We start from the raw sequence: 27,297 nt of genomic DNA, 5'->3' as shown, positions 1-27,297 counted from the left end.
CAAGTTAAAATACATGTTAAGTGAAAATAATTCCACAGAAATTTAAAACAGCAAACAAATTAACACACCTTTTAATTTAGTTCGCAGTTAATAAGTTGTTTTAGCTGTAAGGTCGTTCGTTGTATTGTATTGACTGTTGAAGGAATAGTTTGAGAACATGAATTAAACAACTCTTTATATCAATTGATGATTTTCCCCTTCATATTGACTTCTTAATTTAAATTGACTCACGAAAGAAAGAAACTATCTAAGATCTTTAGAGTAAATATTGAGAATACTTCTAGATATAATTAACCCCATTATTTTTAGTATAGAAAAAAGCTAAGACAATTGATTGTATGTCTAATGTCTACGACAACGGACTGAGAGTAAAAAAAAAATCAAACATTTGACAGAGAGAGAGAGAGAGAAAAGATAATGTTATTTGAAATATATACATTATGAAAATATGTTTTCATGTAAGCTTCTGTTTTCATTTTTAACATCATTCCAATCTTCCTTTTATATTTCAATATAAGTGAACGTTTGTTTCCAGCTTTATAAATCATACGGTTGCTGACATTTATACGTTCCTTGTCCAAATATATTCGAAATTTTCGTATTTAGATTTTTAAAACAAATGGAAAAAAGTTATTTACGGATCATGGACATAATGTATCGTCATGACTTTGGAATCATCTTGATGTCAGTTCTGATAAACATACTGTGATATTGTAAGGTAAGTAGTATTATCCCTGGTTTTGCTTAAGCTTTTATCGTCCAAAAATTCCACTAGGACAAAAATCTGCAAACTAACAAACAGGTGACATAATTGACATATAGAAGATTTTAAAAATATAGAGCAATAGTATAAAGGTTCCAAAAGATATATTTTAAAGATTCTTCAAGCTTTAGAGATTGGGGTGAAAATCAGGTTGTAATTGATTATCAAGTGAATCTTTCCTGATATGAAGGGGTTGCCGATTAAGGATATGTCAACGCCTTGACAGTATGAGTATGCACACATAACGTAAAGCCCACGCATTCATTACCTTGGCAATAAAAATAGAAATCAATCGAAGTCTGTACAAACAAACGTCTTAAACAGTTTCCAAAAATTCAGTTTACATTTTGTCGGAGAAAATGCCAAAAGCAGTTTCCTCTGATCGATTTTCTGTCACTTTCAGGCTTAAAAGCAATAGAAAATTAAATAATGAAACAAAAAAAGAACGAACAAGAAAAATGTGTTATCTTGACTAACATTTTACTGCGTAATTGTACAAATTCACTTAATTTTGATTTAATCGCAAAAATTAATGTAATTATTTGTCCGCTTGATTGTGTACCTGCCACATTAAATACAGTTAAAACAATAAATTAGGAAAAGTGATTGGAAACATATGCAACTGAGTTAAAAATGAGCAAATATTGCATGCACAAATCCACTACAAATGTATGAGATAAACAACATCACGTTGCCCGTTAAATTACTGGAGTACTAATTTTCCATGTAAATTTGGTCAATGTCAAACTTTAATACTAAGAAGGAAAGTTAAATTTAGATCACAAAAATAATTTAGGGATTTTCATTCAAATTTTTTTTCTCCATGAATATGCTCATAGAGATTATAGTTACGCTGTTAAATCGCTTCGCCTGCGTTGAGGAATGCACTTCAAATTGATTATATGTAGTTTGAAACATGTTTTGTTTTGTTTTTTTAATTTTTATTATTGAAATTCGTTGCACATTTACTTTAGTCTTTTACCAAACAAAATAAAAAGTTGGGAGTTGGGTAACATAACATCTTGTCTAATCTCTCCACGTTTTATGCACATGTCCCAGTTCAAGAACCGTGTCGGTTGCTTTATTACTTCTATTTATGTTTTTTGTCCTTTGTTAGAATAAGTTGTTGATAGATCATCAAATAAATTTTATCATCACTTTTTCCGAATGTGGAGGGATGTAAAAGGATTTTTCTTGTTGTTGAAAACCGTGTTGATATCAACATAGCTTAGGTGTTTGGGTTGCTGTCTCGTTGACGTAAACCAAACATATCGTTTTACTAGTATAAAATAAAAACTTTCTTTAGTCCAATATTTCATCTAGCCCAAAGTTTAATGAATATTAAAGTATAGGTAAATGATTTGTGTGACTGTATAAAAAGTGCTTCAAAGCACTCCAAAACTTTATCTCAAAATCGATATTAAGGATATATGGTTTGTGTGAGTGTGAAAAAAGTGTTTCGATGCACTCAACTAAAAAACTTTAGATGGTTTGCATGACCTCGACTCCATAGAAATCGGTTCAAAGACCTACAAAATTAGATAAATGGTTTATATGAAGTCGTGAACATTTATTCCTAAGCTTTCAAAGCTGAACATCTAATTGAACATAAACGTTAATGCGAGATGGTCTATATGTTTGCATAGAAAACGTAGTGTCAAGACTTACAAGCTCAAATTATACTATCATAAACGTTAAGGTAATTATTATACATATATTTCACAAATTTTAATTTGATCGTACTTTTGTAAGTTTAAATGCTTGATATATATTTTTAAAAATGTTTAGATGCAGTTCAAAGATTTCTAAATATATACACAATTGCATCAAAATCCAAAGTATCGGCAAATTACGTATACATTGGATTCAGCTTAGACGGTTCAACATGGTATGTGCTCCGAATCCTTCAAGCTAACATTTTAATGAGCATAAAGTTAATTTTAGATAAGTTGTTGGTCTGCATTTAATTTAATTCAATTCTTTATTAACACTCAGACACAAAGATTTGTGTAACATGAGGACTAATTCTAAATCAAACATAATGAATAACAGCATAGACATATGTTCTGAAGTCTTCCAAACTCAAAAATAAGTAGTATGAAGAATTACTTTGTTTTTATTATTGTGCGTGTCTGCAATTGCATTAAATTTTATTGCGAAGCCCTCAAATCAAGTTTAATTGACAATCATCTAGACGAGATGGCTTGTATTACCATGACTACACAGTAATGTATTTCGTTGCCTTACACAATCAAAAATGTTATTCGCATATTATTTTAGGTAGGATGGTAGGTCCAATACTGTTAGAAGCATGTTAAATATGATGTCAATCTTTAATTCTATAGATGAGGAATCCAGAAATTCTATTTCAATATTTCAATACAACTGATCCCCTTCTTTTAATTGATTCATCTTATCAATTTTAAACGTGTTCTTATGTCGTTATGAGTATCTTAACCAACTTGAGGATACATTTTTAAGTTTATATTTATCATGTAAAAACAGATTCTTCAAAAAGTAAAGTTTTAAAACAAAACTTAATCTCCGTTTTAATTCTTGAGAATTTGACTGAACTGTACCATTTAAATCTTTATATATATATATATATATTAATATTAACAGATGTAACGGCCCTAGATGATGTATAGGGATGTTTTACCTTATTATTTTATATTTAACGCTGACGGATCTCCTTGCTCAGATATAATATCATTATACTGGAAAGACAGGCCTATTCCAAATCACTATAAACACGCAAAGTATCATCTAGAGAGAAGATGGACGGTTGTCGTACATAGGATAGCAGATATGAATCATCACTATTTTATGTACATTATTGATCCAGTTTTAAGGATGTTCGATACTCTTGCTTTTGACTTTTTGTCAGATATTCGAAATCCTCTAGTTTTATCCATGTAGTGCCAATGAATATTTTGCCAACCAACTCCTACTTTTCTTTTTGTAATTTTATGACATATAGTTAAAAAAAAACATATTCGAAATCTTATAAAATTCTTGTTATTTTTTCATAGTAGTTGAAAGAATAAAGTGAACAATGTTAAATGTATGAAAAATCTAGAGAGAATCATTTCCTGCCACATTTTCAATGGCTTATATCTCGAAAACAAGGACAGGGACCTTTCATTTTTTTCTACTTTTTTAGTTCCGTTATTTATATACTATCAATTTATAACAGTCTTTTTTAAAAATAGCTTGTTATTTTGAAACAGAGTAGCGAACATCCTTAACATAAAACACACATATAACTAAAGCTGTAATGTACTAAAGAATAGATCGGATAAAACTTTTAATATAGTTACGTAAGGTTCTTAGATAACAAACGCTATATCGATATTACGTAGATCTGAGTTCAAAATTAAAGACATTAGCAATAATGCATTGGAAGACACTCAATTAGATGCATTTAATCTTCGGAATATCAGAATTTCAAATTCATAAGAGCTATTCACAAAGTCATAGGATAGAATTAAAAAAATATACAACATGTACGTATTCAATAATCGTTTAAACCTTAGTTTCTACAGTCCTTGATAAATCTTCTTATGAGCTGACAGAAACTACACATTCTATGTATTACAGCAATTATTTGGGATAAATTGTCAACTCATTAATCTTTAACAATTAATCGAAATATTCATACAGGGTATTTTATATACAGTGTTTGTAGCCACTCAGCATGTGAACAGAGAAGAAAAAACATCTTGTTATTTCAATTTACCCTTGAATCAACTCCCTTTGATATGCTGACAAACGTCAGATCCCTTGTGTTCAATCATGGCTATCTTTTTAAACGAATCTTCTGTATTCATTTTTGTAGTCTGAGACAATTTTGTGTTATATTTTTGCAATCGCTCACCTTTCTTTCAATAGTCGGTTTAAGTTTAACTTGTAACGACAGTATACAATAACCTTCTAAAACATTCAAAGATTGAACATAATATTATCTACGTCCAGCGTTTTATTACAAGGTTTTTTCTCATCAATTAACTCCGTGACTTATGAGTATTTTCTTTCTCTGTCCGATCTTTTTCGATTGTCTTGTTTTCCGAACGAATTCCTTATATTTATTCACAATTCCAAACATCAATCCTTTAACTGACCTTTTATTGTACTTGGCAAATTATCATATGTAAAGAATATTGCAAGGGTTTGCCTGAATTCAGCAAAAAGGGGAGTCAAATGCATACTTGTGACCTATAATGGTTTAGTTTTATAAATTTTGACTTGGATGGAGAGTTGTCTCATTGGCACTCATACCACATCTTCTTATATCTATTAAGGAAGTTCGCTCCTCTTGTTTTTGAATTTTTGCCAGATATTCAGAATCCTCTGGTTTTATCCATGTAGTGTCATCAAAAATTTTGCCCGCTAACCCCTACTTTTCTTTTCATAATTTTATTACTTAAAGTTTAAAAAGCCATATTTGAAAATCCTATAAAATCCTTGTTATTTTTTCATAGTTTTTGAAAGAAAAAAGGTGCCAATGTTAAATGTATGAAAAGTCTAGAGAGAATCATTTCCCGCCAAATTTTCAGTGGCTTATATCTCGAAAACAAGCACACGGACCCTTAATTTTTTTCTGCTTTTATAGTTCCTCTATTTATATACTTTCAACATATAACAGTCTTTCAAAAAGCTTGTTATTTTGAAGGAGAGTAGCGAAAATCCTTAATTTATTTATTATTCTTTAATATTTAGTATAAACTTAGTGTAGTACCTAAAATAAGTCTTACTAACAGAAATAAAGGCGTATGGGTAAAAAACGAAATGATCATCCTACTTTAAAAAAGTATAAAAAAAAAATACCGAACTCCAAGTTTAGTTCAAAAAGAGGAGGTCCATAAAAACTTACGTTATCAACCAACGAAACGGGCGAAAAACAACAGTCATATTCCTGACTTGGTATTAACTGGTGATACTTTAAATGATGAAAATATAGCAATTAAATATTGAAAATTATGAACAACTGGATCTTGACTTTCATCAAGATATGAAAATAAATGAGAAGATATTCACACGAAAGACTGACCACATTTGTAATTTTCGATCTTCTTTTTATGTTTAGAATAGGTATTTGTTTTACAGCTTCCTTTTTGAGTATGTGACCTGCCTTCAAGCAAAACAAAACATAAGATATTAAAGCCATTATTAATAGAGTTATAAACACTCCATCATCTTAAGAATTATTATGACGAGGCAGTTAAGTAGCAGTTAAAGTGTTTAGAACTCTCGGAAGTAGCAATTTTACTCATCGATTTTTTTGTTGCTCTTGGTTAACGACAATTTATATGTTAATGCACGCAATCCGCTATCAGGTACTTAAGTCTCTTTTTACTAAGTAAATATAATTAATTATCCCACAGAATGTGCATCAATTCAAACAAAAACAAAATTAATCAGTATAAAGCTAAATCACTTGGGTATATAAAAATGTCAGCAAACGCCATTCAAAAAGCTGTGTTTACACTTTTCGATTATTTTGAAACATTAATCAGAAATTTATTTATATCAATTATTTGACGCATTGGACTGTTAGGTCCATAAAAAATATTTTATTCCATACTGAATTATTTGTCTCTCTCATGCGGGAAACAGATTCGTTATTGACCGATTTATATTTCCTCTATCAAACAGCACGCAAACTTAAATCATCCGATGTTCAATTGAAAGCGATATCGGATCTAAAAATATATAATATAGTCCACTTACTATGACCTATTTTGATAATGATTTGCTGCTGAGTCAACAGGTCAATATCCTCAAATACGAGACCCCTGCCTACATGTTATATGTCAATCAATTATCTTTTTCTGTAGATTATTTGATTTTTAGGCGTTTTCAATATATAAAATTGTAAATCTTCAATTTGAGACTTAGACTTCCTGGCACTTCGCACTTCAATGCGACAAATGACAAATGATATTTTGGGTCCAAATAATGATTGACATAAAGATGATTAAATCAATAAAACATGTGAATCCACAATACAAGGGTGCGCAAATAGTTGCTTATTGTTTGCAAATTATTTAAGATTGAACAAAAAAAAATTCTATTAGAAATGCAAAACTTCACATAAACAAGTATTGTTAAGGAGAATAAGGTATTTATTGTTAACAAAATCTTTTTGACGGCAAAGACGTGTATCAAAACAGGTCAAACTAAGAATATTTTTACCTATGCAAGTTTCAAAATCAGTAAACTCATGAATTCTTCAATTATTTGGTGATTTCCCTAATACAGAATAAGTTTTCTGTTAATAGGAAATTCAAGATGATAAAAAGCAGTCAAAAGGGCAATTGATAAAGGTAAAGGAACTTGTTTTCAAGAGATATATCCCGTTATTGTTTGCGTGCATTTCTTTCAAAAACGTTATCCTACTCTTCAACACGTGGTCCACGTGGACGATGACAGACTATATATCTAACCTCGGGGACAAGTCTCTCTGGATAAAAGTACTTTGTTTTATAAAATTAACCACTATCCATGGCAATGGATAAATGTTCTTATCAAATTAACCAGTAAATGACAATGGATAAAACTAACTCAAAGAAGGTGCTTATCAAATTAACCACCAACCAGGGCAATGGATATTATAAATGGTACACTCACCATTGCTATGAATAAAGGTACTTACCAAATTAGCCCCTTACTGGTACAATGAATAATCAAATTAACCAAATTAACCACTAACAAGTACAAAGACGGACGGTACTTTCCAAATTAACAACTAACCAGGGCAATGGATAAAGGTACTTACCAAATTAACCACTAACCAGGCATTTGGACGGGATAACATATTCAGGTATAAAGCCTGCAAAACACAATTAAATGGTAAGGAAAAATATTTCTCTGTCATTTCAGCTTTTCAGAATCTAAAGAACTATGAGTAATTTCCATAATGAAAATAAAGTCACGTCATTGTTCGAATTTCCATTGTTAGTGACGTTGTTAGCAAATCAAAGCGTTTTGCTGTATTTTTTTTAAGTATTACATGTACCCAGAATGAATTAGATTTTGAAACATCGTATTTAAAATAAATAAGCTGTAATTTTATTTCCCTTACTGTTTAAATCAGCACACTCCTATCTTCCATGATAGAAAAATATCAAAATCTGGGAATAAGGAATATGTTGTTGCTGCTGCTTTTATCCCTCTTCTGACAAAAGTCTCGCTTTTCATTGGACGAGAATAACTCCATAAAAAAGTATAACACTTCTTACCGACACCTCATACACTCACTAAAATTATCATTAGCTAATGCAAGAGTTGCATTTCTTAATTCATTTGCTCTATCATGCACTATTTGTTGTATTTAATTAAGTCTCCCAAACGAAGTTTGGGAAGACTTATTGTTTTTGCTCAGTTCTTATTATTATTATTATTATTCTTCTTCTTCTTCTTCTTCTTCTTCTTCTTCCGCCGCTTTTAAATTTGAACTTGTCCGCACCCGTTCTCCAAAACCGCTTGTCAGATTAACTTAGGGTTTCACAATATGTTAGACTAACATGTCTAGTGGTGCAATCAGGGTTTTGTTTGTGCAATGGGATTTATAAAGGGGTACTTTGAGGGGCAAAAAGAAAAGAGGGTTTTACTATAGAACCCTACGGGATTTTATATTTTCAAATTTTCAAATGAAAACCGTTTGTGATAGACACAATCTTTTTAATTGAAAATGTTCTAAATGATAAAGCCCATTAAATGAAATACAGGGTTAGTCCCCAGGGGTCACCCCCACCCCATGCCATTTAAGAAAGTTCTAATATCTTGTAAGTGGTCAAGATCCCCACCCCTAAACCATATATATTCTGGTTTGTCATGCTAAGATTGTTTGAACGATATACAGGGTTAGTCCCCAGGGGTCATCCCGACCCCCTGCCATTTGAGAAAATTCTAATATCTTGTAAATGGTCGAGATCCCCACCCCTAAACCATATATATTCTTGTTTATCATGATAAAGCACATCAAATGAAATACAGGGTTAGTCCCCAGGGGTCACCCCCACCCCCTGCCATTTAAGAAAGTTCTTATATCTTGTAAGTGGTCAAGATCCCCACCCCTAAACCATATATATTCTGGTTTGTCATGCCAAGACGGTTTGAATGATATACAGGGTTAGTCCCCAGGGGTCATCCCGACCCCCTGCCATTTGAGAAAATTCTAATATCTTGTACATGGTCGAGATCCCCACCCCTAAACCATATATATTCCTGTTCGTCATGTCTCTAACATTTGAATGACGTATAGGGTCAGTCCCCAGGGGTCCCCCCTACCCCCAATGTTCTAGTATCTTGTAAGTGGTCGAGATCCCCACCCCTAAACCATATATATTCTGGTTTGTCATGCCAAGATGATTTGAATGATATACAGGGTTAGTCCCCAGGCATCACTAATGCATATAACTTTGCTGGACCAAACCAATTTTCATTGGACTTTGCCCAATGTCAGGCGACCCTGGGAATTACGAATTATGGGAGCTTCGTTTGGGAGACTTCGTAACAGCATCCTGTTACAATCATTTCTTGTTTGTAATGCATTTCTTATTTAGTACGATTCTAAAGATTATTTCTAGCTGTCATATCTTATTTTGCAGTTCTATTCAAAAATTGGAAAACACTTATTTACATGTACACTTACCTGAGTAAGAACAATAGCAGCATTCTTAGATGAACACATTAAAATAAAATTTCCGAAATTTTTATCACGAAGCTCTTTTAAAATCCTTTTCACATTATTACTAGAGGAATTATTTAGTATATTATATGTCTTAATGTCAGCAGTTTCTTTATCCACTAATCCAGAAAATATATGTGGCACTGAAAAAAAATTTCAAAATAGATTTGGCTTTATATGTGTAGATTACAGTTAAAGTTTGGTACATTTTAGAGAGGCATCATTCAGTCATATATTTTGGCTATAAACTGTGCATGCATATACAAAAGCATCAAGCTATATCCTCTTACAGTTTTGATATGATAATTGCAACCTTCTTTGATTAAATAATTTAAAAGAACTTCATTTCATGCGTTTAAAACACTATTCTGGATAAATATTCATTAGAAGTACGTAGGCAGAAATTTTCAAAGAACAAACGTACAAGTTCTTCACAAGCTTCTTAAACAGGAAAAGTAAATGCAGAATCCGTTTTTGAAATAGACATTTAACAACTGTCTATGAAGCCTTGATTGCGGCAATAAAAGTGTTGACTTTTACTCTCTTATTAAGCATCCTTGTACTTATTGCTTCCTTTTAAGCAGCCAGTGTTTACCAACAGTGAAAGTTATCATTTATGAGGAACACGTTGAGTCAACCACTGTGGCAACCAACCTAGAATAGATATATTGAAAGTATAACCGAATAGAACCTGTAGGGAATAGCAAAACATATTCAGGATCAACTTTGTTTAAGGGAGTTTCGAGTTTAAAATAGGAAATAACTTCTTCTTTCGTTTTGGTATGTTTCTATACCACATACCATTGTTAGCCGTTCTGCAGTGATAAAGTAATGCTAAAAAATATCGAACTCACCTTGTGGATGATCATAAACAAGTCCAAGCTTTTTCCATTTCAGATATATTAACATATCGTTTAAAGCTGAACCGTATACATCTATACCTGGAACTATACGTATAAGAAAAGGAGATTCAGTCCAATGATAAGGGACCATTGAGGTAACAAGAAATGGTATTCTGACACTCTCACAACCATGTGCAAAGGCTTCGTTAAATGGTCCAATCAATGCTGATATTCCTGTGTGGTTTATCTTATTAAAAGCTGAAGATAAATACAATACATTATAAAAATAGAGCTAGAATATGATTCTAAAATTTTCATCCCCACATCATTTCCGAATTACTTTTTTTTTTAGTAATAAGAATATATAGTTAAATATACGTTCGAAATTTGTTTCATAAGTTTTCCGTTAAAAGGAGTTAAATATATATAATCCGGACCATATGAGTGTTTAGACCATATGCGTATTCTCATATGATCCGACCATTTTTGGGGTTGTGTGTGGGTGGGAGTTGAATATATTTTTCACTCTCAGCGCTTTTGTTTTATTGCTGTTTTTCAACTACATAACAGCATAAAAGGTAAAAGATATGATGATTGAAAATGTAAACAACTTCAAATGAATGTTTAGATTCGTATTGTTTCAAAGATAATACCAATGGAAGTTTCTGATTTTATTTCTTTAATTACGAAAGCAAAGTAAACAAACAAATAGTACGATGGAGCGATACAAGCACAAAAAGCAGAAAATTTCCAGCAACAACGTCTTTTCACAAATGCTATGATTTCCCATTAAAAATAGCAGCTCTTTCTCTTAATAAATATCGGTAAGTAATGACTACTTCTAAATATATATATAAATATGAATCGCAAAATCATCTTAGAAAATTAATGAATGACTTTCGTTATGTCTACTAAGTGTTTTGCTTAAAACATATAAATGACAGATACTTGACTGTTTTTTTTAGTATTTGTCTATCAATTGCAGTTTGTATTATCGAACCAAAACTGTTGAATCGGAAGGGAATTTTATCTCACTACCCTGGGAGAGCCACAATTAAGCCATCAAAGTTGTAAGAACTGATGGAATAAATTCTAACTTACAGGCTAAATATTCATGATAGCAGGTTGTGGACATGCGAAAAACAAATGTGTAATTATATGGACATAGAATGTTATTATTTCACCATAGTATGAAGTTAGGAGATATGATGAGGAAATCAAGTGTCATAGTTTGTTTAAATGACGAAATATCATGTTGGATCATCGTGCAATACCCACTTATACATATGCTGAAACTCAAAATTGATGTATATTTTATGGCAATCGGGGAGATATTATCTAAGGTAAATACAAATAATAATCATGCCACCAACTTATTTGAAAATAGCTCATTCTAAAAAAACAAAACAAATGGAGGGTCTTTTAGGTTCTCTTTCTTTTGATACCTTATCAAAACAAAGTTCATCTAAGTTATTGTTTTATGTCTCCCTTGTGATAATCTAAAAACTAAGATCTAAGAAAAATGGCAGGATATCAGGTTTCCTGTGTTCAACTTTTGTTTATTAATAATAACATACTGGCTCTCCAAACTCGTAGTCACTGATACGATAAGACAGACCATGTTCTCATTGTGGAATATAATCAGATGCCCCTGTTACATATGTTGCTTTCATCCAATATGAATTTTGAATAGTGAAATATCAAAAGGTACTTTGAAGAACATAAACTATGCTATGATTTCCCTTTGAATTTTGAAAAGTGAAATAACAAAAGGTACTTTGAAGAACATTAGAACATAAACTATGCTATGATTTCCCATTGAATTTTAAAAAGTGAAATAACAAAAGGTACTTAGAAGAACATAAGAACAAAAACTAATATGAAACGGTAATTTTAATCTGAACAGTCCTTAAAAGAGTGAACAATAAATAATTAAGTCATTTTCAATCTTTCCGTAGAATTTGCGGTACATTCAGTACTGTTCAGACAATTCGCTTGCAATGTATTAAGATTTGTTCAGTCAATTTTCAGACGTTTCAGTTGTTTTTATTTACCTGTACACATCAACATATTACTGAGTTGTCTGAAACGCTACTGAACAGTACTCAATAGACCGCAAGTGAATTGTTTTACAACTATAGGTCAACGTACGGCTTTCCGAATAATTAATTTTCAGCCTTTACAGATGATTTTAAGATCAAAATGACTGTTTCAGACTAATTTTCCTGTGCCAGTGTACTGAAAACAAGCTTAACGAACTTTAAATATCCTTATATATATCCTAGGTATTCCATAAACCAAAAACAAATAACCCAGAAACTAAAAGCAGAATACAACTGAAATTAGCACCTTACAATTGCTTCGGCTACACCATGAATGGTTGATCGCTGCAGTGTCTACACTAAGGAGAGACATTGTAAGTCTATCATACATGGTGATGTAATATTCTATAATTGCCAATCAAACATTATTACCGGTTCTGTCAAGTTCCTGGCTATGACACTTCCTTCTTGATTAGACTTTCTAATGTTATGATTGGTGATGTTAGCAGAGCAGAAAATGCTTACAACGTCAAAGAACTAGTCCAATTCAATTTGAAGTGTATGCAATTTAATGCAGTCATTGTGTTTTTAAACATACCACCTGCACTTATCTTTCTAATGAAATTTTTCTCTCATTCAAACCGAAGATATTTTTCAAAAGTATAACATGACACTTATGATTGGACAATTTCATTGAAATCTAAATATTTTCTCTCTTACTCTTCTTCTTTAAATTTTACTTGTGTAGTTGCATATCGTCAGTTAAATTGTCATAATAAAACTATAGGATTGTAAGTATGTTTATTATTCCACTGCAGTACTAACAATGATGATTTTATTGTACAAATGTAGCTCTCCAGAGAAATTCAGTAAAAATGTAATCAATGATATAGTTTGTTTTAAGATTAAGACTGTAATATGATAATCTGGGTTTTTTTTTATAACTGCGAAAAGAGAAAGAATGAATAGTTTGGAATTTTTATGTATTTATTGATTTCTCTTTGTTTCTAAAGCAATGTTTTTCTTTACCTGGTCATAGAAAATGTTAGTCAGCATTGGCTCGCAAGATATAACTTTTGAGTTAACCAAATTAAAATTGACCCGTGTTTCAACTCCAGTCCATCAATAAGAGGTCAATAAAACAGAAATCAAGCATGTTACTATTTTCGTATTCATTGATAATTTCACAGCGTCTGAATTTTACTTCATGGTCCACCCTCGGAATATGTGGTGTTGTAATGTTGCACTGTCCAATATTTTTGATAACTCTTATAATCCTTCAGAAAAATCAACGTTCTTAATTAGTGATATGAAATCATGCCTTTTCTATTATTGGCGTTTGTACTTCTAACGGCAACAAAAACATGAACAGAACAGGGAGATATGTTCTTGTGCAATGCCCAGAACAAACCCGAACAGATTCTTTTTATTGCAGTTAATAAAAAGGAGAATATTAATCTGGTTTCAAACTAAAGAATAGCTAACTTGATTTTCATCCTAAATACATTAGACGTAATAGTGCACAACAACACTGTGTACTTACAACTTTTATCAATAAGTGTATTAAGCCAAAAAGAAAGAACTAAAGGCCAACTCTTAAACTCGTTAGCTTTATAATCAATATTACCGAATAAAGTTGGGTATGCAATACATATTCTTATTAATATACTGCTTGTGGAATCGTACTTTAACCTTAATGTTTTTATCTGACTATTTTCAATACTTAATGGCCTCTCACAATTTTTGTCGATTTCAGGTAAATGTTCTGCTGAGACTTAATGAAATGTTTGGATGTATTTTTTTCCTATTTTTTTCTTTTTTCAGCTGCAGTATCCAACTAACTTTTGCTACCTTAATGGTGCCTGTTGTTAGCTGCATGGTTTGTTCTCTGCTTTTTATTTTATTTTTCGACATGACCTAGATAAGTCAAAGGGGACCATATGTTGTTCGTTGTTGTTTTTTCTTTGGATTTGGGTGCTGGTGATTGATGTTGATCTTTGCTGTATGTTTGTGTGCTCTGTAGCACTTTTGGCGATTCCTGGTACCCCTTTTTAAGTATTTTCCCCAATATTCTCCATTATAAAACCTAATGGAAAATATCTGCTCATTATCATTCATTGATTAATAATTGGTTTTTTTGCAGACTAAAATAAATTGCTGTGTTTTCTTTTAAAATGCTGTATTGGCCATTTTTCGAAATTTTTTCAGAATCACCTTTCTCGTAGGAATTCAGTAGTTCTATTGTAGAACGCATTTCTGTGGACAGATGCTTATTCGCCATAATAAATTGGTAATTCAATGGGATTCTGTTTACAAAATATACCTATAGAAGTCTGATGAATACTAGCAATAGTTCTAATGTATAATACAAGAAAGCAATTAGAAATACCAGTTAATAAAAATTACATTTAAATGAATAAAATAATCAACACTGAACCACAATCTACAGAAAAGGGGATATCATATTTGCATTTTCCGAATTGGCGTTAGGAAATGGAATAAATAATGTACTTGAATGGAGTCTGTATCATCAGCACTACAGATAAAACCTAACGACAGCGACTTTTAAAATGAAAAGTTTTGTATTTCATTCATTATTATCTGTTTAAAAGTGAAATCATTTGGAAAACAATTCTGCAGTTACTTGAGATTCAACACTTAATAGAACCATTTTAATGCATCTTCGACTTTTAAAACACAGATTATGTAATGCATTATGTGGGCTTCTTATATGACTATCTCTATAGTTCTAATGCAGTAAACATGTGAATCGTATATCTCCGTTATCTATTTACAATGAGACACTTGTCATTTAAAATGAATGTCAATTTTGTAAAATGTAAAGTACTATAATTTACATTTAAAATTGAGAATGGAAATGGGGAATATGTCAAAGAGACAACAACCCGACCAAAGAGCAGACAACAGCCGAAGGCCACCAATAGGTCTTCAATGCAGCGAGAAAATCCCGCACCCGGAGGTGGTCCTCAGCTAAACTAAAATTGTGTGCTAGTTCAGTAAAAATGAACGTCACACTAAACTCCAAAACATATAAATGAACTAAAATTAAAAAACATACTAGACTAACAAAGGCCAGAGGCTCCTCACTTGGGACAGGCGCAAAAATGCGGCGGGGTTAAACATGTTTTGTGAGATCTCAACCCTCCCCCTATACCTCTAACCAATGTAGAATAAACAAACACATAGCAATACGCACAGTAAAACTCAGTTTAAAAGAAGTCCGATTCCGATGTGAAAATAGGTAACAAAAGAAACTAAGCAAAATAACAATGATACATAAATGAACAAAGGACTACTAGCAGTTACTGACATGCCAGCTCCAGCCCTCAATTAAACTGATTGAAAGATTATGTCTTCATCATATGAAAATCAAGTACAGTCCCTCTCGTTAGGGGTTTAGTATTATACCATCATAAAATATATGAGAAGAACATAACCCGCATCATGCCAACAACTGGTTTTAGAATAAATGTGTTTATTTCCGATGCAAAGACCCTATGAGTGAATCAATATTAATACCAAAATATGCAATCCTTAATGACTTGACAACAGTATCGTAACTATATCCTTTCCGAATAAGTCTGTTTAAAGGTTTGGTTAGCTTTTGATGTGAATGCCGACATTTTTGTGCTTTGTAAAGAATATTACTATAAAATATTGAATGTGAAATACCTGAACGTATAAGATGTCTGCATGTTGATTTATATTTACGAATGATGTCCTTGTACCGATGATAAAATGTAGTACATGTTTTGACTAGTTTGTGATATCGAAAACCCTGGTGTAACAATTTTTCAGTAAAACAGAGATTTCTTTCGTTGAAATCAAATTCGCTGTTACATACACGAGCGAATCGAACAAGTTGAGATATATAAACACCATAAGATGGCGACAAGGGAACGTCACCATCTAAAAATGGATAATTAACAATAGGAAATGAAAAATCATCTCTATTATCATAAATTTTGGTATTAAGCTTCCCGTTAAAGATAAAGATATCAAGATCCAGGAAAGGGCAGTGTTCATTGTTAGTATTAGCTTTATTTAAAGTCAGTTCAGCAGGATAAATCTCTTTAGTGTACATACTGAAGTCGTCATTATTGAGAGCCAATATATCATCTAAATATCTAAAAGTGTTATTAAATTTTTGAATCAGATGTTGTTTCGATGGGTCTTTGCTGATTTTAGTCATAAATTGTAACTCATAACAATACAGAAACAGGTCCGCAATAAGTGGTGCACAGTAAGTCCCCATGGGAATTCCGATAACCTGACGATATACGGAATCTCCATAGCGAACAAAAATGTTCTCTAGTAAAAATTCAAGGGCAGTTATAGTATCAAAGCAGGTCCAATTGATATAGCTCTTTTGTTTGTTGTTACTAAAAAATGACCTAAAAGAGTTTGAACATATATATTGGCATTCCGACTTTTTACATGCCCATTTAATCAGGTGTGTGAATTTTTTCTTAATAAGATTATGAGGCAACGTGGTATATAGGGTAGAAAAATCAAGACTTTGAACAGATTCGAAATCACCAATATAAGCATGCAATTTATCAAGTACTTCCCAACGAATTTTTTACACTCCAAAAGTAATTAACTCCACTATTTTCAAAGGCCTTATTTGAACAATTTATTACCAGGTTTTTGATTGTACCAAGTGTACTAGTAAGTAGAATAGATAGTTTAGTAGTGGAACAATGGCTTAAAGACGAAATAAATCTATATTTGTATGGAGTTTTATGCAGCTTCGGAAGCCAGTACATAGTTGGAACATTCATTGTATTTGGTTCTGCTTGTAAAGAGGTAGCTAAAAGTTTATGTTTGTTACAGATGTCATTTTCCGAAAATGGAGTCAGTTGGAATGTTGGTGAATTCGTGATATGTCAACAGGTATTTATCTATTATAATAATTTTTATTATCTCACCAATTAACATCTTGTCTTTTTCTGTTATTTTGTTTCTACATGATTGCATTAATGATTGAAATATGGAAACGGTAGTTTACGCAATGTTGAAAAAAATATGTTTCTGTATTTAGGTTATTTTAAAAATTAGGTAAATACGACTACACAATGGAAAGAAGAAAACAAAAAGTACTGATATTCAAAAGTCAATTTAACTCTTTGAAGATAAATAGAGCACAAGATCCCTACCAAATTCCAAAGATGAGTTCAGGACTATCCTGCATCACTGGTGACACCCGTCGTATGTCACAAGTACATCCACTGTCTTAATTTAAATTAATTGAATGCAGATCATGTGAGAAAGCAAAACTTGATTCTTGTAGAGAAACTATAATTCCTATGCTGGTATAAGAGATTTAATTCTCAGATAAAAGCACTAAAATGCACATGTAGCTCTTGTGACAATGTTCAAAGCAGAAAATTATTGGTTGCGTTTCGCAATACAATATTACGCAACGATTGAACCATTTACTCGGATATGGTTTAACTTGAATTGAAAATGTATAAAACAAAATATGTATTTTATGAAATGATTGACAGTAGATTGTTAATGTTTCGTCGTAACAAAGTTATCTTGGTAAACACAATGAAAGTTATTTCCTTGTTTGTTGACGGTTCTTTTATAACTACCAGCTATACATGATCTTATATAGCTAAAACCAAAAAATCCGAATAGACATTGCACTTGATATCCTTCTCTTTATTAGGTCATCAAAGAGCAGAATTGATGAATGACACTCATTAACATCATCAAAAAGATATTTTGTATTACGTTTGTTCTAACATTGCACTGTTAACAATTTCCAATAAAAGAATTTCTTTACTTACCACTTGTGAGTTTTTCAAAGTACATATCGCCTTCTGGAGTTTCTAAACATTCATATTTTATCTCTGAGTTATCATTCGGATACTTGTAATGATAGGATATGTCAAATTCTATCCATGTTGAACATTGGTCATGAATAATTCCTGAAATACAGAAATACCGATACATTACAAATGTTACATTGTTATAGTATCCATCGAGACAGGTATCATACTATTTTTTTTAATTTTTTTTTATTTATCACTTATATAATTATAATTAGCGTTTCTCGTCAGGTATACAGATGTAATTTTCCTACTTTTATTTTTATTTCATTTATTTAACTCAGAACCCCAAACGGCTATATGAAAACAAGAACTTACAAATTCAAGTAGACAATGTTGTTTAGATCAACTCCTTTGTATTTCAATATCTCTTAAGTGGTTAAAGTTTAAAGATTGAAATGGAACACTGAATAAATTCAAATTTCTATATATATATATAAACTCATCATAGATACCAGGATTAAAATTGTGTACGACAAATAAAGGCAACAGTAGTATACCGCTGTTCGAAATTCATAAATCCATTGAGAAAAAACAAATCCGGGTTACAAACTAAAACTGAGGGAAACACATCAAATATAAGAGGAGAACAAAGACACAACAGAAACACTAAAATGCAACACACACAGAAACGAACTATAAGATAACAATAGTACCGCGTGTTTCATCTACAAAAGACTCATCAGTGACGCATGAATCAATACAAGTTAAAAAGACCAAATGAAGTATGAAGTTTAGGAGTATTGAGGACCAAAAACTCCGAAAGGTCTTGCGAAAAACAACTAAGGTAATCTATTCCTAGGGTATAAAATACTTAGCATTTCGAAAAATTCAAACTTTATAAACAAGTAATTTACAATAATGACCATTTTAATGATAGTTGATGTCAACACAAAAGTGCTGACTACTAGGCTGGTGATACCCTTAAGAAGTAAACCTCCAGCAGCAGTGGCATCGATCCAGTGGTATTAATCTTATATATTCCAACCTTCTTTTAGAATGTGGTGATCTTCAACTGTATAAGATACGAGTCACGTTAGTACTTCGCTTTGTTCACGAGTGATAACCTTTCTTTTTTAAATCCATCATTTGAAAACAGACATCAGCGAAACTTTACTTAGGAGCTTTGTTATCAACCTTTGTGGTTTTTTTTTTATTATTTATCTTAACACAAATCATCTGAGATATTTTTAAAGCTTAAGGTTTTAGTGCAGATTCCTATTTGTACATTTCTCTCTTTTTCAGGAAAGTTTTTCATCTGTATCGTTTCATTACTTCCAAATCCCTTGCGTAAGAGTTGAAAAAAAGGTTGAAGTAAATTTAGTTTTCACTTTGTGAGAAGAAAAAAACTCATTTTACAAGTACGTAATGCCATTTACGTCTGACAAACTCTATTATTAAATACAAACTTCCACAACACCCCGGAAGTGAAAACATATTCTGTTTTGCGTGCAAAACCCGTTGGATTATCCAGTGGTTAAATAAAAACAAATGATACCAAATTTTTTTGTGCATAACACGTGTTTTTGGAATAAAATCATTCAAATACAAACGAATCATGCGACACGAACCTTGAGTTTTCAAAGCAAAGCACAACAGATAGTAAAGCAATAACTTTGATTTCAATTTCAGAATCTAAATATACTGTTTGCGAAAAATAACTGTGAGTTGATTTTAAGTGTTACTCTTCACCTTTTGCAGTTCATTAAAAATTCTGACCAAATTACGATTTGTTTTATCAAATCAATCTGTTCAACTGGTCAGAAATCTTAACCAACTTTTGTAGAAGAACACATTCAAGTCATCAGCGTGATAAAAAGAAGCATATTTATTTTCGACTTATGATTGTGAATGTCCCGTTGGTATCCTTCGTCTCTCTTTTACAAACCATTAAAACTAAAATTCCATTTCATGGCTAATATAAAACTTGCCTCAGTAAAATTTCGATTCATATTGTTTTGTATTGAGTCATGTGAATGGTGAAAGATGGTTATTTTTTGAATTGCTATAAAATGTCCAAACTAAGTTTTCCTACTATTCGTTTTAAAAATTGTTAAATATTTATAAAAATTTGACATCAGTTAAAATTAAAACATGTAATATTCAGTAAAATAAATGTAAAGTTACCACATGTTGTTAATAGGTTTCCAAGGGGAGATATTCTAATATCTGATGATATGAAATTTTATTGATTTATTTCCCTTTACAAATTCATGAAAACATATTTTAGCTAATTATATATTTAACTGAGCATTTTAAGTCTACATTTGAAGACAGTTTGAGGCATGTATAGATAACAACATTTCAAAAGAGATCATAATTCAAAAACTCAAACTGGACATTTGTTACAGCTATTCAAAAATTACTATCTTGCCGTTCAGATTATCCTTAACAATGAGTATATCCGTACAAAGTTTAGGCAACATTTTCAAAATCGTCATGAAAATGAATTCAAATCTTATTGATTTGTATAAGTGTTTTTATTTTATCACTTTACACTTTGATGACTTGACTGTGATTTTCTACAGCAGTTGGTTGAAATTTCTGACCAGTTGAACAGTTTGATTTGATAAAACACATTGCAATTGAGTCAGAATGTTGATTGAGTTGCAAGTGAAAAGTAAAATCACAAAAATACTGAACTCCGAGGAAATTAGAAAAAGGAAAGTCCCTAATCAAATGGCAAAATCAAAAGCTAAAACACACCAAACGAATGGATAACAACTGTCATATTCCTGACTTGGTACAGGCATTTTCTTATGTAGAAAATGGTAGATTGAACCTGGTTTTATGGCTAGCTAAACCCCTCACTTGTAGATATTGACAACGATGCGTGATCAAAACAAACAGACACAATAGGTAAAAATGCCAAAAATAGGGGTACAGCAGTCAACATTGTGTTATCATCTTAATCACTATAAGAACAAACAAATGCAAAAAAGAAGCACAAAAAGGCATACATCAAATTTAACATCCTCATTTTGCTTTTTTATTATACGATTTTATTTATCTATGTAAAATCCACCCATAAAGGATGGAAGGTTTTAAGTACTGGCGTAGAATCGCGCGTTTGACGTCACACACGTAGATATAAAATAATTTTGTCGTTCAAAGTATGATAGAGAGAATCACTTATCATCACAAGTCACATTAATACAACATCGTGTTCAAACTCTGATGTGATATCGTACCTGTTATTTAGAACATTTAATATAACTAATAATGTATAATGCTTGCCTCCACCTTCGACAGTATAGGAGAAACAGGTCACGTTTATAATGAAGTACATATTCTTTATAATTTGTCTCATGATGGGATAATGTTTAACTATGTTCGTGAGGTTATGTCGGAATTTTTAAGTAATTTTTATATACTATTTATCTACTTAACATTTTTTTTTGCAAGATAATAAAGATAACGTGCATAACGTTTACAAATTATCGTGATTATTTAATCTATGTAATTTTCTTTCATGTAGCCTACTTTTAACTCTCTATGTTACAATTAACAAGTGCTCGCCAAGTTCTGCACAATTATGATATGACATTTAAAATATCCTAAGAGACAGGATAGGTTAAAGATACCAGGCAATGACTATTACAGTGTTAAATACGAGTGTAATATCAATGTTACAGAAATAATTGAATGATCCATATCACTGATCCCAATTCCCGTTAATTTGTAACACTCATCAAAATATTAAACCTTTTCGGCAGTAATGTTGTATTTATTTAATTATTACCATTTCGTGTAATTGCGGTTTGATAGGGATAAGGGTTTATCTAGAATGTGTTTTTAATATTAATTACTACACTACCTAGACTTCAATTCGGCAACAATTGATAAAAATGTTAGCAAAGATATTGTATTTTATTTAATCGATTTGGAAATTTGAAGATAGATGTAGATGCCTTGTCATATATATGTGATATCAAATCCATAATATTATAGTAACATTGTTGCTGCAAAAAGAATTCGTATTCAATGAAATACAAATTTATGTGTACATATATGTAACATCGTCGTAAGATCATAGTTGAGACCCATTTGTTTTGTTTTAAAGTGAAGATAGTTATTGTTGTGCTTTTGTAATTAATTGTTGTCGGAATAGTAATTATTCATGTACCAAATGACCTTTATTCATACATGTACACAAACACATGTATCGTGTGTGTGGGAGCGGGGTAAGTGGAAGACCAGTTTTGTAGTACTACTCACCACCTTCTTATGATTTACATTTCATTTCATAGTGTTAATTACAAATGTAAGATATTGGAATAACACGTAATCCAAAATATATATGTCGTTCAGATTTATGGAATTCATACCATTATAATTGATAACGAAGTCACTTATCAACAATTTGAGAGAATAAATTTTAAAAGTGACTTTCGTTGATATTCAAAATTGAAAAATTCTCATAGTTATGTTCCTCTTCAGTCATGTCAATCAGATATCTCATCAACAATGATCTGATTTACACCTTTGAGAGGATGCTTGCAGACCAATTTAAAGACCTAACTCCGAACTCTATAACTTATTTGCTTGTAAAAGATCCTTATTTTTTTCAATAAAAAAATAATATGCAATAAAATCAGGGATACAAGTTGGTAAGTCTACAAGAGGAATCTAACACAATTTCACAATCGAGAAAAGGAAGTCGTTATCAATAAGGGATGTTTAGATCTACCGTTTATTTACTTTTGAACGCCACTAACGAGAAGTTGTTTCGAAATCAAAATATGATGACATAAAAAAATACATTAAGTATCTTGAAGTTATTGTATTGGTACAACTAGGTGGATGCAACTCCGGTATATTGAATTAGCGTATCATTTTGTCTGGCGTTTAAATGGTTAAAAACTATTTAGTTGATGATAAATCACACATTATTTAAATGTAAAGAGTATCCTCTCGATAGCAAACTGTCGGGTGTTTATGCCCTTCTTGTTATTGTGTTGATGTTCTTAAACGTTCGGTAATTTATAGTATGCAATAGTTGGTCTTCAGCACGATTGAGTCCACGTGAATACATTTTATAATCTCTTTGTAAGCTTAAATTTTTTTTTAAAGTATCATGCTGTTTCCCTTCATACGATGACTGAAAATTTTCAACAAACTATTGTTTAATTATTCAGGTTTATACAGTGCAACATATTGCAAATTGGTCATGGTTAATTTATAATATAACTTTTGTTATGTAACAAGCTGTAACTGTTGACACAGCAGTCGGTATTGAAAAATATAAATCATATATTAAATATTAATATAACATCGACATGTTATTTCTTATCTTGTTGCAGAATAATTCTGTTAGGTTTTAAAGGAAAGAATGACACAGCGCTAAACAACAAAAAAGGTTATCATAACCTAAAAGAGGGTCAGGATGGTGGTCCTTCAATATTTTATTCTTTAACTTTATAGATCAGTTTTCTTTATTCTTTATTTATTTAGACTCTCATTCTCTTTTCTCTATATTTCAGGACCCCATCATTCTCAATTTTTGTTTTGCCTATGTTTCTGTATTCTTTATATTGTTTGATCTTTATTCTTCAATTTTTGCCCGTTATTCTATAAACCCCATTCAGACATCATAAAAGAAATACAATTCTGTCTTTCCTAATTTTAACACGCTCTTTTGACGATTACTGTTTGTTTTTCCAATATAACATTTTCATTGTTAACGTAAATGGGCTTACAATTCTTTTCGCAAATATACAAAAACAAAATACAGCATTGAAGTTTTTCATAAACCTTAATATTTAGTAAAACGAACTGAATTGAAACATGTTGCACCTAAATGTGGATTGGACGTGTGTAAATTGACTTCAAAATGAAACTATAAGAGCAGCATCAATATAAAACAATTAACTTATGTAATGACAGTTGTTCGGAGGAACTCGACTATATACATTGTTTGATTGACACGCAGTGTGAATAAATATGTCCAAAACGAATCAAATAATCTGTGCTGTCTTGCCATTTATTTGACCATTACAGCCTACTGCTTCAATCTATAATTTATTTTTCCTTTTCGTCGAAAAGACACTGGAAAAGTGTGCTATGAGAACTATTAGAATTACTTGAATATTTGGATACTATAAAAGAGAGGTGAAAGATACCAGAGGGACATTCAAACTCTTTAGTCGAAAATAAACTGACAACGCCTTGGCTAAAACAGAAAAAGACCAACAGACAAACAATAGTACACAAAACATAACATAGAAAACTAAAGATTGAGCAACACGAATCCCACCAAAAACTGGGGGTGATCTCAGGTGCTCCGGAAGGGTAAGCAGATCCTGCACCACATGTGGCACCCGTCGTGTTGTATAACGTATACATGTATCAATAGATAATATAGCTATAGTCGGAAAAAATGAAAGAAACATATACTTTTCTATAGTATAGTACAAACTTACCAAAGATACATATGGTCTTCAGATACTACGAAATAGTGTTAAAAGGAACAAATTAAGAATGAGACAGCAACCTAATGACAATAAGACAAACACAATCTAGAGCTTATGGTCTTTAACGTAACACTAATGCCTTAAAATAACACCAAGATCGAAAAAACGAACTAAAGACAATCATGAGCCTGTTCGTAACAATATATTACGATGTTATACTAGTACCTGATTCTTTATATGGATTCCTATTAATAACAATTATCTACCATACTCTCGGTGAGATGGAAAATAACAATCTAACCAGGGTCTTTGACTATGAGGCAGATTTAAAACAGAGAACCATTAACATTGATCAATGTATTTAGAGTTTGATTGTTTTGTAGTTACGCATAAAACGCACGATTTCACAGCTAAACTCGGTTAAATATTTTTTAAATACTTTCGACACTATAAGTATGTAGAAATGAAGAATAAGAACACTGATTAAGATCAATAATTCTTTTATGCATATAATTTTCGTCTTCACTGAAGAAAACATTCTTGTCGGTTAAAAAAAAAATATATTTATATATGGAATCCTCTCCGCTGTTAAGTCATTGAAACTCAAGACATCCCCAGGTATTCCCAATATGAAATACAAGATCCTCGAATACGTTGGTACATGCTTTGCAATAACAATAAATTCAGCTGCTAAGTACTGTTCAGGCAATCAGATATATTATAGTACTACTCATAAGGAGAAATGGTTAAATATTAAAACCTCCTTGCGTAGAGAACCCTCTTTACCTCGGCATACACGTACGTCGAATGGACATATAACATTTAGATTGCCATTTTTTAATCTTAAGTATTCATCTTTATCAGTCTAGGCAGAGACTTTTTCTATAGTATTCTTATAGAAACAACAGTTCTAAAGAAATTGTGGAATGTTTTTATTGTATTACTACTTCTTTACAATTCTGAAGCTGTGTAATAAAATTTTGGAAATCTACAGTACTACTTTTGCTGCCTTGCGTGACATAGTTGTTTTTTCGAAATACTATGGCGTGCCGGACTAACTTATAAACTAAAATATTTAGTAACAAGGGATCCTCACTAAGGTTAATGGTCAGTGTTATACTAAAGTTTTAAGTTGACGGAATAGCATCATCATAGTATTATGTTAAACGTGGCCACCGTAATAGAGATGCAGAAGATACCAAAGAGATATTCAAACTCATAAGTAAAAGACAAACTTAAAGAAATACCAGAAAAGCGAGGAAAAGATATACAACAATCTTCAAAACACATCTAAAGACTGAGCAACACGAACACCTTTTAAACCTGGGTGCTCCAAAAGGATAGACAGATACTGCTCAACATTTGACACCCGTCGTTTTGATCATGCAAGTACAAACTCGGTGGTAAATCTCATTTTAACTTGTCATATTCGAGGACAAGGAACGGAATTGTGATAACGACAATAGCAACATAATTTTCGCATCTGTGAAAGAGATATTCCATAACGGTCAACCAACTCGTACTGAAACTATTTGAAGGGATAGATTCAACGTTACCACATGGAATCCTTTGTTTAATGGATTCCCTGTAAGCAGCAATTCTTTATCAAGAGAATAATTATAGAAAACGCAAGCTCTTGAATATCGTATTAACTGGGATATATATACTCCATATGCAGGCGCTGCTGGGATGTTGACAAATAGAAATGCAAAATTCACAATTATGAAGCTGAAGTCGTCTCTTTTGTTCTAAAGTTTTGTTTTCAACCGACCATCATTGTCAATTTCTAGATGTAAGTCACTCTTTACTCTGTTATTCTTTATTACAAATTGGATGGGATAGATGTGTTCGACACAGTCACCAAACTCTGGAGTATTTAATGAGAGGACATCATATATATATGTAAATAGCTAAATTTAAAGAATACTGATAGCTTCTGTACATATGCGATTAGTAACACAACCTTTACCAAGTTAACTGTGGTATTGAACTATGAAATATCAACTGTGGTAACTCAGTATGCGCAGACGATATCTAAGCTAAGGATCTTTAATTGTCACGTCTTATTTTTGCACTCAGGAATGGAGGTTTGAATTTAGTTGTGTTAAGATTTATATTCTTATCATACGACGTGGGTGAATCATAACAGGGTATCAGTTTGACAGGAACAACAACAAACAGGAAAGTCGGAGATTTATCTGGTAGTATGGTTAATGTTAGACATGCAAAATACCGACAATGTCAAAAAGGCAGGTGACATTATCAGGAACTAATTGCATGGACTATTTTTTTAGTCTGAAATATCTTAAAAGTAACATGCATTACTATATCACAAACGTTCAATTTTGTAAGAAGATTGTGTTTCCTTCTGTCTATATATGGCAGTGATTGTAGAGTTATAGTCTGACTTTGAGTGAAATGAATTATTAGCGTAAAGTGCAAAATTATTCCCTGAAACATACGCAAGCCTTTTAAGTAACTTACAAAATCAGACACGGAGGAACATTTGATAAAACTATATGGCATTGTGTTATAGATCAGCAAACTGAAAATGAGTTTTTATTTCAGAAATAAGCTTCGCTGAATGTTTCTACATATATATATATATATATATATATATGGATTAATCCATAATGTAGTTGAATTTCTTCATACAATGCGTTGATACAAAGATATTTCCGACA

The 27,297-nt window shown here is 31.6% G+C and overlaps 1 protein-coding gene across 2 annotated transcripts in view; it reads right to left on the bottom strand.

Annotated features, from left to right (window-relative positions):
* The window catches only part of LOC127715270 (probable glutamate receptor), an 81,358-nt gene that overhangs the window by 26,764 nt on the left and 27,297 nt on the right, over positions 1-27,297 (bottom strand). For both annotated transcript variants that reach the window (XM_052221307.1, XM_052221308.1), the window contains exons 2-5: positions 18,159-18,299; positions 10,310-10,555; positions 9,420-9,598; positions 7,542-7,595 (exon numbers count right to left, since the gene is read on the bottom strand). In XM_052221307.1, coding sequence (XP_052077267.1) covers positions 7,542-7,595; positions 9,420-9,598; positions 10,310-10,555; positions 18,159-18,299 — 620 coding nt within the window. The remainder of the gene's footprint in view (positions 1-7,541; positions 7,596-9,419; positions 9,599-10,309; positions 10,556-18,158; positions 18,300-27,297) is intronic.

The sequence above is a fragment of the Mytilus californianus genome, unplaced genomic scaffold (genome assembly GCF_021869535.1).
Source record: "Mytilus californianus isolate M0D057914Y unplaced genomic scaffold, xbMytCali1.0.p SCAF_9, whole genome shotgun sequence".
Taxonomy (NCBI): Eukaryota; Metazoa; Mollusca; class Bivalvia; order Mytilida; family Mytilidae; genus Mytilus; species Mytilus californianus.
Note: the sequence above shows the minus strand (reverse complement) of the source record. Positions and strands in the feature narration are given on the sequence as shown.